A 15717-nucleotide genomic window follows, 5' to 3' on the forward strand; every position below is an offset into this window, starting at 1 on the left:
CTTTGAAACTAAGTCAGTGTGGTGTGAACATGATGAAGGAAGTCAGTCTCAGTGACATAGTTTCAAAATGAAAAATTTCTTAAATTACTATATTTTACGCATTAAAATATTTATTCTCTCCGTAGAATAAATCGCATCAGTCAAAAAATGCATCATGAAGAGGAAAAAACCATACATAAGTCACATTTATGCATAACTTGTTCAACATGAGGTGGGCTTTATTCATGTTAAACATATGATCCAGTGACATGCTGTGTTCAGCTTCCTGCTTTTCAGCAAACTCAAGAGATGTCAACTTTGGTTTAAAATCTGTTTGAAGTTTGCGGCGAACTGATGTCTGTGCTCTGATAGAGAAGAGTTTGGATTGCAAGAAGCAGGTAACACCAAGAATGCTCGCCTGCAAAGTTACTCATTTTCATCTCCTTGGCAACAAGTCAGGTGTGGAGACGTAGCTGCCCTGTCTCTTCCAGCAGCACGCTCTTCAAGCACCAATCTAACTTAGCTTTCCTTGTGGAAGCAGACAGTAATGTTTTCTCCTTGCTTCACGTCAATCAGTATGAATTCACGTTTAAGTCATCAATCAAAAAAAATGCATCATGAAGTGAAAAAACCCCACATATAAGTCACACCTGACTATAAGTAGCAGGACCAGCCAAACTATGAAAGAGTGCAACGTATAGTCTGGAAAATAAGGCAAATGCAAGAAACATTTAAACAAATATTAACAAAATGTCACAGACACGCAACTACACAGACATGAGTTTCAAACTTGTGAATAAAGTTTTCAGAAATGACAGAGAAAATTCTCCATGTTCATACGCTTTTATTGGGAGATATGATGACCAATTGCTTGGAGAAAATCTTCATGTTAAGACATTTATTTTCTGGTAAATTGTCAATAAAACTAATAAATAAAAATATGAGTATGTGGTTATTTAGACTTCCAGTTTATATTGCTAATTTCTGAGATAAATCATTCTAATAAGTACTGTAAAAAACCCATTAGCAATTATTGTGTTTCAGTGCATGGAAGGTCCTATAATATCTCATGATTTTACTCTAACTTTTTTACTCTAAACTAAAATATAATACAAAATACAAAATGATTAACGTAAAAACAAACATATGTTTAACTCAGCCATATTTGACATAAGACTTGTCTTTCATCATTCCTCAGCTGAAGCGAAACTCTCCACTATTACTGGTCAGCAGGTACTACCTCCAGGATGATCTGCATCGTTCTGTTGAAGGAATCTGTTGGTACAGAAATAAAACAGCTTACAAATAACTCCTTCCATTTCACACCCAAGCAATAATGTTCTGTTCACATTTATAGACAAAACTAATTCTGCAGAGCTCATCAAAGCAATCTATACTTTATTTAGATCATGTTAATGAATTCTTTCAATGCCTGATGTAGAGATGTCTTGGTATCAAGTGACAAAGGACAAAAATATCAAAGATTAACAGGGGAAACCTTATCAATGGTGTCTTTAAAGTTTTAAAGGACTGTTGTCCCTGGCATTAACATCTCTCAGGCCATACAGGTCTTGCTTTAGTTCTATGAAGACCAGATAGTTCATGAGAGCATCCCTGACCCTGCATACTCCCTCAGCTCTCACTGGCTCAGGGGAACACAACCGTAAGATCCAAGAATCACATGTGAGCCACACAATCATGACAGACATTCATTTAGCAAAGAAGCCATCATATTAAATGGATGTTTGTGCTGAGTTACCTAAAGCTTTTTGAAGCCACCTTGGTCTGCTGAAGTAAATAAAAATGTAGTAGGCAGGGATGCCAGTGAGGGACATGGCGAATCCAACCCCTGTGTTAAACGGGTCTGAGTACAGTGAGAGGAAGACCATGAAGAAACATGTCAAACAGAACACCACGGGGATGAAGAGTGGCACCTGTGGATGAGACAAGATGGAACTGATGCAATATGATGCATGTTTACACTGATGTGTGGTTTCAGAGTTCCCATGATCTGCATTTGCAGATCAGAAGAACAATATTTCTTAGAAAATGAACAAAAATACCACAGAAGGGGAATTAGGTCTATTCTTGGCACTGACTGTCTTTTTGAATGACTCAAAAAGAGCCTACAGTTTGAAAGTTTGAAAGTTTGAAAGTTTTCTAATTATTAGAATACTACCAATAGTAGTATTGGTAGTATACTAATACTACAAAACCCGAACATTCAAAGGCATATGGACCAACTAAGGGACCTGCAAAGCTGCAGGACTTGGCAATTTAAACTCTTAGCAATCAGCAAAAGATCTACTTAAAAAATGCATGAAACTTCATCATGTATGAAACTTTGTGCAACAATAGTTGGTTAAAATATTGAGACACTGACCTTAAAGGGTCGGGGGAGATCTGGTTTGGTATATCGGAGGTAGATTAAACCCAGAACCACCACACCAATAAACAGCCACCGCAGAAAGCTCATGAAGTTAAGAAGGCTATAAATGTCCCCCACAAACAGCTGGAGTATGGTCATGGGATACTGCAAATTCAGATACATACAACTTGTTATTAAAACATGAGATGACATACAGGAGATAATGTCAGTATTGTCTGTTGAAGAAAAAACAAGAACTGAAAGTGCACTGACCAGTATAAGGACAGCAGCCAGTGGAGTGTGTCTGCGGACATGGATCATAGACAGGACCTCAGGAAGCTGTCCTTCACGTGAAGCTACATAGAACATTCTAGATAACACAAACACCAACTCATTTAAACATAGAGAAATGGGAACAGCTTGACAGTAGCGTAAATGCTCCCACATACTTGGGAATACTTCACTCCACAGAGGTCCATGTGTACTCAAAGTGTATTCAAAGAGGACTCAATGCAAACTGAAAATGGGCACATCCTCAGGTAACACTTTCACATCAAACGGTAACACTTTATTTGAAGGGGTGTGAATAAGACTGTCATGACACTGTCATAAACATGACATAACACCTGTCATGAACTTCAATAAGTCTTCATGAATATTTATGACTGTTGTCATAAAGTGTCATTCGGTAAATCATGACACTTTTAATACAAAGTTGACATTATTCAAAATGTCTTTGTTGTGACAACTTGACATTAACCAAGAAATCATGATCTGACATAAATTCGTCATAATAGTAGTCATAATGATTTAATTATTACACTAGCAAAAGCGTTAACAAAATAATGATTAATATTTCCACTCCCTGAAATAAAGCAAAACTGTTCATCAATGTTAATATAAAAATTATAAGAATCATTTCTATCAAATAAAAACATTGTGCTCTTTATTCAGAAATGCCCCAAAACAATTAAATAATCACAACAAAAGTTAGAAACTCTGTCTTTAGTAATTTCTTTGATTACCAAATATATTAATGTGTGTGAGAAAATGTGTCAATGACAGGTATTAACTTAAAATACTTTGTAGAACGGCACTTTGTGAAGTTCGGTCCATTTACTTGTATTAGCTTACTGGGACATATTCCACATTCAATATGGTGGACGCTTTTACGTATCGCAGCAACGGGATGACCCGCTCCATGAGGGGGTCTGCGTATTAATGTCTATGGTTATAACCATAGACATAATATAAGCATAGACGCCTCATGGACCGCTCCGGCGCAGGAAATACGGCGGCCATCTTGGAGCGGTATACCCTCCTACTTTGCTCAATCAAAACAGCAGAAGATGCCTCAGCACTGAGGGATATTGTTGTTCGGATCGATGGATTATTGATGTGAGGGCTCCACAGACAACATTTCACAAGTAAGATGGACATATTATTGTGTATATATTGTGATTAGAATATTACTTTACTGTATTTATGTCCACCGGCGAGATACCAGCTAATATTAGCTACAGTGCTTGGTGTAATACGGGTTCAGCCCCGCTATGAAGGCTAACTGAGATTCTGTAAATCTAAAAACATTAATTATTCTCTAACATTGACTTAGATTATCAGACACAAGGGCCTATATTAGAAAAGAAACAATATAACACATACTATAAAATTTATATTATGTGTTATAACATTCACCGGCAAAGTTTACACAGGTGGTAAAGACTATTATTTATATTCTTTCACTCTGTCAAAAGTAAGATACATCCTAAATCTTCCGTTTTTGTTTTGAAAGTTTCCTAAAGACACGATGTGAGGAAGAAGAGGGAGAAATCTCTAAAGAGAGACGGATTCACTGCAGCATGGATGAATCTCACATCGGATTTTGGACTCGTCGGCTGAAAAACATACATATATATATGTGTGTGTGTATATATATATATATATATATATATATACACACACACACATGTTTATATATATATAATTCAGTATTAATCATTATTTATTTGTGCCATTATTAATCTTTATTTATTAGTGTTTGTATAGTTATATAAAATATGTATTGATATTACTAAATAATTTATTAAATAAATTATGAACGGCTGTGTGCTTTGTAATATGCTCTTCATTCATCGATATCAGAATATTCCATTCCTATTCTATTGTTATAGCCACTAAGCATATTTAAATATGATGAACTATGTATTAAAAACATACTTAAAAAATACAATTGTTTATAAATGTTGCTTTGATAGATGTTTGAATATGGTTTACAGTAACAAAAAAGTGTGTTATGATCGATTAAATCCGCTGATACGTCATTGTGCTGCTAAACACATAAGGCTGAGTGGAGTGGAGTACCGCTCCAAGATGGCCGCCCTAAATCTCGTCAGCGACAATAGGCGAGAGCGGTCCATGAGGGTCTATCCTTATATTATGTCTATGGTTATAACTTGTGTTAGGTTTGCGCCACAATATGGAAGATTTCTTCTTCACCAACACACTGAACACCTGTCCGTGCACTGCTGCCTCTCACTGGTGGAGATGGTGTATTGCACTACTTAGCCCTTGTGTTTAGAAATGGGATCCATACCAACCGACCCCACACACATAAAACTTTTATCATTTGCCACAGTTCTCTACGTTTGCCTCAGTCCTCGCACGCACAAGGGTTAAAACAGCCTTAAATAATGTTTCAAATGCTAAGTTCATAAGTGCTTTGTAGACATCTTGCTGTAAAACTTTAGGATCGATTAAATTAAGAAAATTAAGACTAAACAACATGGCAGAGCTTTATAATATTACTACATAAAGCTAATTTTTAAAGTTTAATCAGTAATACTTTCATAACAAATTTATGTCAGATCATGATTTCTTGGTTAATGTCAAGTTGTCATAACGAAGACATTTTGAATAATGTCAACTTTGTATTAAAAGTGTCATTATTTACCGAATGACGCTTTATGACAACAGTCATAACTATTCATGAAGACTTACTGATGTTCATGACAGGTGTTATGTCATGTTTATGACAGTGTCATGACAGTCTTATTCAACCCCCTTCAAATAAAGTGTTACCCAAAGAAATGTAAATGAACAGCCATTAACACCCACAGCCCATCAGGTGGGGACAGAACAACTCTTCTAAATCTTTGAGGCCTGTTTTGTCCACTAACCTTGTTTGCAGAGTGCCAAAAGTTTAAAACGGTCATTTCTTTCTAGTTATTTATTTATTATTATTATTTCTATGTGTTTGACATTATTAGAAAGCTTAGAACCAGTGGTGGAAAGTAACGAAGTACAAGTACTTAAGTACAGTACTTCGTTACTGTACTTAAGTACAATTTTCGTGTATCTGTACTTTACTTAAGTAGATTTAATAATGGGTACTTTCTACTTTTACTCCACTACATTTTACAGTATCTGTACTTTCTACTTCACTACATTTCTACAAAACCGTCCCGTTACTCGTTACATCCAAGTCGCGTTGCGCTTTTTGTCCATTAAAATGTGAAGTCCAGGGTTTTAAGGTGGCACCGTAAAATCCAAGCAATAATGTGACTTAGTGTCTGTTGTCACCCATCGCCTCCACCTTTACTCGCACACGGAGCTCCAGACATGCGCAGTGGTTTCCTCTGAGCGGGAGAAGATGTCTAACTAACTGTGTTTCATGGTTTAATGGTGCAGACAGTTGTGGTTTCTGACATGGGCAATATGGGCAACCGCCCAGGGTGTTATTTTTCTAGGGATAGCAGGAGACCTCTGTGGATTGTAGCACAGCGATGAAAGCAAAACAGAATGAAATGAGTTTTAATTGATACTGGTTAAATATATTTCAGCTCTAAGTATTTAACATCTAGGTGTTTTTATGGGAATGTGGATCTTTCAGATCAATCTGAGAACCAATTTTGATAGGTGCACTTCATTTTATTGTGTCATGTAGCGCAGGGCGCTGGTCTTGGTCTCGGTGGTCTTGACTACAACTCTGCTACGTGGCTCCTTGGTTGCATGTCTTCCCCCCCACACCTTCTTTCCATCCCCTTTCTGTTGGATTTCTTTCTAAATAAATGTCACTAATGAAGTTCATGCTATGTTAGGACAGGAGACAAGATGTTTCCATCCCTGAAATTATGATGCATAGAATCACATATCTAAGTATAAACTGTTACAGAGAATAAACACAATAAGAACATGTTTAATCTGTGACATTGTTCATTAAAATGGCACATTTATGATGTTTTCAAATTAAATACTATTGGCACACTTAATGATATTAGCGATTAGGTTATGTATTCAGCAAGTACTTTTACTTTTAATACTTAAGTATTTTTAAAAGCCAGTACTTTTTTACTTTTACTTAATGTGGTACTTTGACTTTTACTTGAGTACATTTTTGCCTGTGTATTTGTACTTTTACTTAAGTACATTTTTTGAGTACTTTCTCCACCACTGAACCCTTAAATAACTCAGAGCGGACACTTGTTCCTGGTTTTGTCCTGCCCAGTCACAAATGTGTACAGATGGTTTTATATTGCAGTTTGAACTCAGTCCAGAACCAGGTTGAAATAAATAAAGAGAATCTTTACCTTGACAAAGCAAAGTGACCGCCGTTCATGGAACCAAAACAGGACAAGGCCACAAACACCGGGACAGCAACTGAAAAGTTTCCTAATAGCCTCTCTGCAAATGTCTAAAGAATGTAAATGAGAAAAGGGATACAAATAAGAAAGTAGGATATGTGCTGGTTCAGAGTTCAGGCAGTGATTAAAGTGTAGATAATGACATTAGGTCAAGTGGTTGATGTCTTAATTAAAACATATTTCTTATTGTGCTGAACTATGTAAAAAGGTTGTAAGTGTTAAAGTGAAACTACAGGATGTAATCCTTCCACCTTGACATGCCCAGGGTAGAAAAAACAGCTGTTATCTAAAGGTTTTCAAAATAATCCAAAGACTTTTCCAGGTACATAAATGTTGTGCTTTGAGTACTCAGTCATTTTAGATATATTCAAATCATTAATATATCTAAAATGACTAGTTATGTGACTAACTAAAGAAATCAACTAAAACAATTCACATATATTTCACGAGTTTCAAAGGTCACATCAGATTTGTGTGAATTTATGGTCATGACTGCAGACTGTTACTTTTTTTAGTCTTATCTTATTAAATGTGGTTAATTAGACTGAATTTAGAGGACTGAAAGGACTGCTGCCAGTAATTGTCATAAATGGGTCATGCAGAAGTGGGAGACAAAGCTAATTATTATTCATGAAGCTATTAAATTTATATTAGCCACAGACATTGCTGGCATGGGTGAATATAGTCAGTAAAGGGGAAAAATCTGAATTAACTAAATACATGTACAGTTGTCATTTTAAACTAAAGTAATGATTCATTTTAAATGGAAAAAAGAGAAATGTTAACTAGTTTGCACACGACCGAGGAATCCAAACCAAGATGACGTTCATATCTTCAAAGATTTGACCACTTCCATCTTTTTGATCAGTTCCATCTTCATCAGCTTGGTGCCTGTTGTTCCATTTAGCATGTTTTCAGAATGTCTGGTGACTGCTTTATTTAAAGTGACAAGAGACAAATCTAGTAGCTTTTCCTGAGGTCATTGGAACTTTGTGGTTCAAACTCTGCTCAACGATCAGCAGATTCTTGACCATGCTGGTGATACAGCAGCCACAGCTGACTAACATGATATTTGTAATTGTGAATACTGACATTGGATTAAAACCACAAATCAACTAAACTTAAAACTAATAACCTTTTTTTTTAATCCAAAAGTTTTTTACAGATCAACACAGAATAGGGATATTCACTCAATCATCGTTGCTTCCATACCATCCATTAGACTTCAATTCATTTACAGATAAACGATTATGCTAATTAGCTGACAATGTCAATTAGTGACTCCTGTGACTTTTAAAAGTTTTGAAATATTTTGTTTATAAAACCAGAGAACCACAAACATAGATCATCCAAGGACAGAATGTGCTCTGTTCAAATGTCATTCAGACCAGGGTAATGTTTTATCATTGTAATCCTCTTCAATTTTCTCTGATCGTTAGCTGTAAATATGAAACTTTATTCCTAATGGGTACTTAATGCTTAATTGCATAAGATGCAAAATTAAAAGGACCTTTAAATAATCCATGTCCTCTCTCTCTTCATTGCTTTCCACACCAGATAATACAAGCACACATCCTGTTAAGGTCATCTAAAATGACTCATTACGCAATGCTGCAAGCTTCTTTTACATAAGTCTGACACATGAGTTAAATCTTAAATTAAGTTTTCAATGTAAACTTCTGCCCACTGTCTAATGGAGGAAGAACAGACTGCAATCCTTTTATCATATCAACCTTCTAAGAACACAGAAATACTCTTAACACCTTTCTTAAGGCGCTCTTAACACTCATTGTGCTCAAGGTAATAAAGCTAACCACATTACAAAAAGGCAGGGATCTCTTAGTGGATCTGAGAGCCCTTAAAGCTGAGGAAGACTCAATCACTGATAGCATCCTGCAGCCTAATAAGGAACTGTGGCTGTTATTGGGGAATGTCTGAGATGTGATTAGCATTACCAGGGTTGGGCTGAAGCAATTGCATTAGAGGGGAAGCAAAGTCGTCAGAAATGCTTCACTAATAATGAGATGCTAAGTGCAGGAACTGCAGCATATAGGTTCAGACTTAACTGTCTGATAGAAGAACAAAGGACTTTCTGCCGACATATATATCTTATTATATTGTTTTAAAAGACTTTAGTTCATTTCTTGAATTCTTAATATTTTATATTTCATATTTTATTATAGCAAATGATCCAAACCAACATTTTTTTGTCACCATTTGTGATCATATTACCACACAATTATGTATCAAAGACAAACTTTCAAATATATTAGCACTCCCTGACTTTCTGGTAAATGTCCATCAGGTTAAATTAGTTTTCATTATTTAAGCCCAAATATCTTCCCTCCTTCAAATCCTTACCAGAATATTTCCCAAGTAGAGATCACTACAGGAATAATGCTCTGTGATGACTCCAAAGGTCGAGCTGACTGCATATGATGTTTATTAATCTACGTTTTATTTTTAGCATACATGTGCAGTTGATTTGAAGTGATATATTTCCTTTGATTTCCAGCAGGTAGATATTGATATGACAGATTTTGATCATAATCTGGCAGGTAAACACCGACTGGGTTTAATTAGCTGTTCCTCAGAGATCTTTCATATTCCCACATAGGCTGGGTTACCAACAGGGCAACCATCAGCCCTGTGATTGAAGTCTGAGATCTTTGCAGGCTCTGAATCCCTTGGTTAAACTAACATTATTTTTTGGTCAATAATTTAATAATTGCAAATTCTTCAGAAAGATATTCCTCTGATTTTATGCTGAAAACCTCCATCATAAAGCCCTGAATCTCAGAGTAGCCTTCTGGATTGCCTTGTTCTTTGGGAAACTACTTTTTATCTACTTTTATTATTTACTGTTTACTTTAAAAATAGTAAACAGGTTTTACTGCTTTTACTTTCATGAAATTTATTTTTCATAAAAATAAATTGTATTTTACTTTTATGAAAGTAAAATACAACTTTCATAAAAACGTCATATTTAACAGCTAAATATTTTGACTTTGTTAAACATACTTTAACACACTTTTTAACTATTATTGTTAATTATGGAATTATCTTATAATTCACATTTCTACAACAACGCTGATCTGTGGTCATTTAGTGGCCTTCAAAAATGCTGAAGGAGTTGAAACAGAGTGCTTTCTGTGTTTCTGTTGCTGTGTTCTTACCACAGCAACAGCCTCTGAGGCTAGGAGTTCCTCTGCTGACATCACAGTGTAGTACGCGACGTTGGTCAACACATAGCAGGAGGTCACAATTGCCATGGAGATAGAAATGGCCAATGGAACAGTCCTGAGAGCAGAGAGATGATTATGATGAGCATCTCTTTGACCTGCTCCTCTCTCCTGTCTCTGTTTTTAGAAATTAGCTAGTAACACAAAGTCGAAAGGGACTTTATCATGTAAATTAGACATTTTAAGTCTAATATTAGAGTTTTACGTCATGTTAATATTATGTTATTATATACACAATTATATAAACAATCATGAATTTCCAGTCTTTGAACAACAATTTTAATTAAGTCGTTTTTATAAGCACCTTTAAATAAAAAAAATTATGATGGCTCAGTAAGATTTCAGTTTAATTTACAAACAAAATTATGTTTTGGCTGCTGTTTAAGAAATTACAAAATATTCTTAGATTTATTAAGTTAACTTAAGTAGTACTGACTAAAATTGCACAAATTGCTGTTAACTAATCAGTTGATTCATTAAAAACTTCATTTTTTGAGGCAATGAGTTTGAATTTTTGAAGTAAGGAGAACTAATTTGATGATACTTTTCTAAGTGCCAGTTTAAGAGCTATGACTCAATTGTTTAAATAAATACGACCAGCTGGGTCAGACTGAACAGAACTTCAGCAGATAACTGATCCTTTTACCTGCCTTTGGCTCCAGTCACCAGCAGGCCACAGAGAAGTCGGCTCCCTCTGAGCTGATTGTTCTGAACAGCGCCCAGACGAGGCACACTGATAATGAAGTGTGTCAGTGGAGTATTTAGAACACCCACCAATTGTGTCATATTATGGATTATGTGTATCTATTTAGTAGAGATGTGCCGATCAGGTTTTTTCCTGCCGATACCGATACCGATCACCCATGAGGGCCGATCACCGATACCGATCACTGATACCGATCACATAATTATTATTTATATATATATATATATATATATATATATATATATATATATATATATATATATATATATATATATATATTTAATAACTTTTTCCAAGAAGAAAACTAAACAAAACAGGCATTGTGCAAATTGTACTGCTATTTATAATACTATCTTTAACAGACTGATAACATATGAAGGCTCTGAAGAGGCTAAATAATACAAAGAGCCAAAATAAAACCTCTCAACATTGCCAAGAAGTTCAAGTATAAAACTTAACATTCAAAGGCAAAAACAGGATCCATTACAATAAACAATCCAGAGTTACTGAATGAAAACTTCCTGTTAGCATGGCGGTTAGCTGATTACTGCTAGCTCTGATTGGCTGTTTCTGACTGAGCGGAGTAATTATGCAGAACAGGGAGGAGATCAATTATTTTTTTTAGAGATTATCTGTCTCATGTTAGGACAGCGAAAGTTTTAATACGTATGTAAAATGTATTTTTTAAGTTAGATGCTGCAGCTTTAAGCAGGTTCGGTGTGAGAGTCACTACCAGGTGGAGCAGAAGCGAAGCTCCGTCTGTCAAATATTACTACCTGTAGCGTAGCAGCGGTTCAACAGGAGAGCAGAACCAGCGTCTTACATCGCAGCTCGAAGACTTAAATCATTTTCCAGGTTATTTGTTTAGCTTTCTGACCGTCATGCTAATCCGGGTGAGTGTTTGTAGCTGTGCGCTGCTTTACCTGCTGTCTGATCCTCCGTATGTCTTTTTTACTGCAGTGAGCCTCGATGTAGCCAAACTCCGTCAAGTATGGCATTGTTTTTATGCCATATTAGATTCGTTGTGTTGATGCATTTTGACCTGCTTCACCCCTCGTGCTTTAATTTTCTGCTGCAACATGCAAACTTCCCCATTCACTCAGTGCGTTATAGTTCCACATCGCTTAGGATTTGTTGCTGCGCGTTTGCGCAGAGTGAAGGAAAGAGGAGACCAGCTGCACAGGCAGGCTGTGAAATGAGAAGCAGGTGATCGGTATCGGCAACCCAATGATCGCCGATCACCTATCATGCACTTTTTCACGGAAATCGGCCCGATTATGATCGGCACACCTCTACTATTTAGGGAAGGAAGTAACTATGGAACTAACGAACCATGTCTGTCTTGTTTGACTTCATTCTAAGGTAACTAAGACCTGATTAAAACATTATCTTGTTTGAGCATGTGCCAACTTCCTTGATACTTTAAAATAAATCCAGAGAGGAATCAGCTGGAACAATTAAATTGCTTTTTCTACTTTAGACCACAGTGACTGATTTGATCACCTCATTAGTGTGGTTATGTCAACTTTACTATCTACCATGCTTCATTTTATTTTTTCATTTTTCTAATAAAGACAACAGTAGACAGAATGAGAGCAGTGCTACACAGGGGTGTACAGTATGTAGAACATGCAGGTAGTTCTGTGGCAGTACTCACTGTGTCCAGACGTCACTTTCCAGTTAGGTTAGATGAATGTTCTCAGAATACACTGACACAGTTTCACTAAAATGGAAAACACACTGTGCAGTCCCTTCAGTGGTTAACAGTCTGTTTTCAAGTTCTCCGTGTGTTTATTGTATCTTTCTTCTTTCACGTTGCTCTGTTGCTGTTGAGTGTTTATTCAATAATAAGTCTTTTATCTTTATTTTCTCTTTGCGAAGTAATGAAGCAGAAGCAAATATGTTCAGCATTTTTTATCTGTCAGTGCTTTGTAACTTCAGGTATCAGTTGATGCAGAAAAGTGTTTTTGTGGCATTTTGTGGTTTTCTGACTGTTCCATATTATTTTCAAGCTAGATAAGATTACATTTGGATTCATTCAAATGACTTTTTCCTTTTGTCATCCCAATGATTCCTCTGCCAGCGCCTCTGTGGTCAGTGGCTTCTCTCTGTCTGTATTTTATTGATCACAGATAGTTTATCTCAGCTCCTTCACTGAGCACAGCCTGCTGTGGCAGCTGTTGCAGGAAAATCAAACTAAATGCAGAAACTGAACTATAGGTGACTTAAGTTCAAATGCACTGAATTCTGAGGGAGAAGTGCAGAGACCATCAGACACTAGTTCTTCACATATTTATCCTTCTAACCATCTTTGCATGTCACTTTGTCAGTTTACCTAAACCTTTTCCTCTGGGTTTCTACTAGTGTTAGATCCCAAGACCACTTTTTGATGGTATCATCTCATACTAGATCACATTGAACTTGCTCTTGTCTCAATCTCAAACACTGAGGACTTGGGATTTTATTTCAAGAGCAGTCAAGACCACAACTGTAAATATCACTAAGTTGTTGTCCAATTTATTTAACATTGTTGCTTCCACTGGATATAAAATGTCCTGATTCAAATGCAAGCAATAATGTGACTCATGACTAATCAAGTATTTTTGTACTGCTCCCACTCATCCCCAGCCACTTTCACTCACACTCCAAAAAAGTGAGCAGTGGTTGTCTGGAAGTAGGAGGGGGTGTTGGTAAAATGTTCAGGAACAGTATTTGGCCACATTCATCATAAATAATATTGTAAAACAACATCAACAACCTCCAGAAGAAAGCATAGAGCAAATTATAAATTCTGCAGTTCATCGCTGTGAGAAATGGTGGCCACAACATCAAACTCTTATCGTCACTTAGGAAGGAAGCAAAAGTTCTGTTTAAGTCAGTGTTTCTCCACCCTGGTCCTCACTGCCCCCCTGCTCTGCATGTTTTAGATGTGCCTCTATTCCAGAACAGCTGATTCAAATGATTGCATGACCATCAGGTACTGCAGAAGCCTGTTAATCACCCAGAGATACAATTCAGGTGTGGCAGAAGCAGGGCTTAAAGAGCTCTGGCCAGGGACCGGATTTCCGGCTTTTGACCAAACGGTCCATCTTAACCCATCTTCATGGTCCGCCTCAACCAAACTGTAGTCTCCGGGGTTAAAGAGCTCCGACTGGGGACCAGACTTCCGGCTTTTCAAGCAAAGCGAGCATTGGACCAAACGGCCCACCTCAACTAAACTGTAGATAATAGACAAAGATGTCTGCCAATCAGAATACTAGCTCCCGTGTTCTTGACCTGTAAAACCATAGACATAATATAAGAGTAGACCCCGCCTTGGCCGCTCCGGTGCAGGAAATACGGCGGCCATCTTGGAGCGGTATGCCCTCCTACTTTGCTCAATCAAAACAGCAGAAGATGCCTCAGCACTGAGGGATATTGTTGTTCGGATCGATGGATTATTGATGTGAGGGCTCCACAGACAACGTTTCACAAGTAAGATGGACATATTATTGTGTATATATTGTGATTAGAATATTACTTTACTGTATTTATGTCCACCGGCGAGATACCAGCTAATATTAGCTACAGTGCTTGGTGTAATACGGGTTCAGCCCCGCTATGAAGGCTAACTGAGATTCTGTTAATCTAAAAACATTAATTATTCTCTAACATTGACCTAGATTATCGGACACAAGAGCCTATATTAGAAATGAAACAATATAACGTATATTATAAAACACAGGTGGTAAAGACTATTATTTATATTCTTTCACTCTGTCAAAAGTAAGATACATCCCAAATCTTCCGATTTTGTTTTGAAGGTTTCCTAAAGACACGATGTGAGGAAGAAGAGGGAGAAATCTATAAAGAGAGACGGATTCACTGCAGCACGGATGAATCTCACATCGGATTTTGGACTCGTCGGCTGAAAAACATATATATCTATATATGTATGTACATACAGACATATAAACATGTATCTAATATATATATTATTCAGTATTAATCATTATTTATTTGTGTCATTATTAATCATTGTTTATTAGTGTTTGTATAGTTATATAAATATGTATTGATATTACTAAATAATTTATTAAATAAATTATGAACGGCTGTGTGCTTTGTAATATGCTCTTCATTCATCGATATCAGAATATTCCATTCCTATTCCATTGTTATAGCCACTAAGCATATTTAAATATGATGAACTATGTATTAAAAACATACTTGAAAAGTACAATTGTTTATAAATGTTGCTTTGATAGATGTTTGAATATGGTTTACAGTAACAAAAATGTGTGTTATGATCGATTAAATCCGCTGATACGTCATTGTGCTGCTAAACACATAAGGCTGAGTGGAGCGGAGTACCGCTCCAAGATGGCCGCCCTAAATCTTGTCAGCGACAATAGGCGAGAGCGGTCCATGAGGGTCTATCCTTATATTATGTCTATGTGTAAAACGGCTTGTAGAAAAGAAGTGCATGCGTTCGGTTCGGCGGTTAAATCAAATGCGATATGAAAGAAGATGGAGTTTGTCTCACCCGGTAAAGAAACATATGAGGGGCCGTTTAGGACAAAATTTACGTTTTGTCTCTCACACACTACCAAAAACTCTCACATACTCCAAAAAAATAGCCACGCACACTCAAAAAATACTCACGCACATTCAAAAGATACTTAAATTGCGTATACACACACTACTAAAATGTCACACATACACAAACGTTAACTTTCTCGCTCACATACACTGCTAACAGCTCGCACACACACACAGACGTTTATCTCTCACATACAC

General features: G+C 36.5%; 1 protein-coding gene across 2 annotated transcripts in view; it reads right to left on the reverse strand.

Moving 5' to 3' along the window:
• Positions 1–803: 803 nt before the first annotated feature.
• slc7a11 (solute carrier family 7 member 11) overlaps positions 804–15717 on the reverse strand; it is a 43585-nt gene continuing 28671 nt past the window's right edge. Inside the window, exons 7-12 of one of the 2 annotated variants that reach the window (XM_088009278.1) lie at positions 10167–10290; positions 6937–7040; positions 2621–2717; positions 2363–2512; positions 1739–1913; positions 804–1254 (exon numbers count right to left, since the gene is read on the reverse strand). In XM_088009278.1, coding sequence (XP_087865404.1) covers positions 1199–1254; positions 1739–1913; positions 2363–2512; positions 2621–2717; positions 6937–7040; positions 10167–10290 — 706 coding nt within the window. In that variant the 3' untranslated portion in view covers positions 804–1198. The remainder of the gene's footprint in view (positions 1255–1738; positions 1914–2362; positions 2513–2620; positions 2718–6936; positions 7041–10166; positions 10291–15717) is intronic. The other variant, XM_088009279.1, reaches the window with a different exon arrangement.

Source organism: Poecilia mexicana, unplaced genomic scaffold (assembly GCF_051168715.1).
Source record: "Poecilia mexicana isolate PSO_F unplaced genomic scaffold, ASM5116871v1 scaffold_10, whole genome shotgun sequence".
NCBI lineage: Eukaryota > Metazoa > Chordata > Actinopteri > Cyprinodontiformes > Poeciliidae > Poecilia > Poecilia mexicana.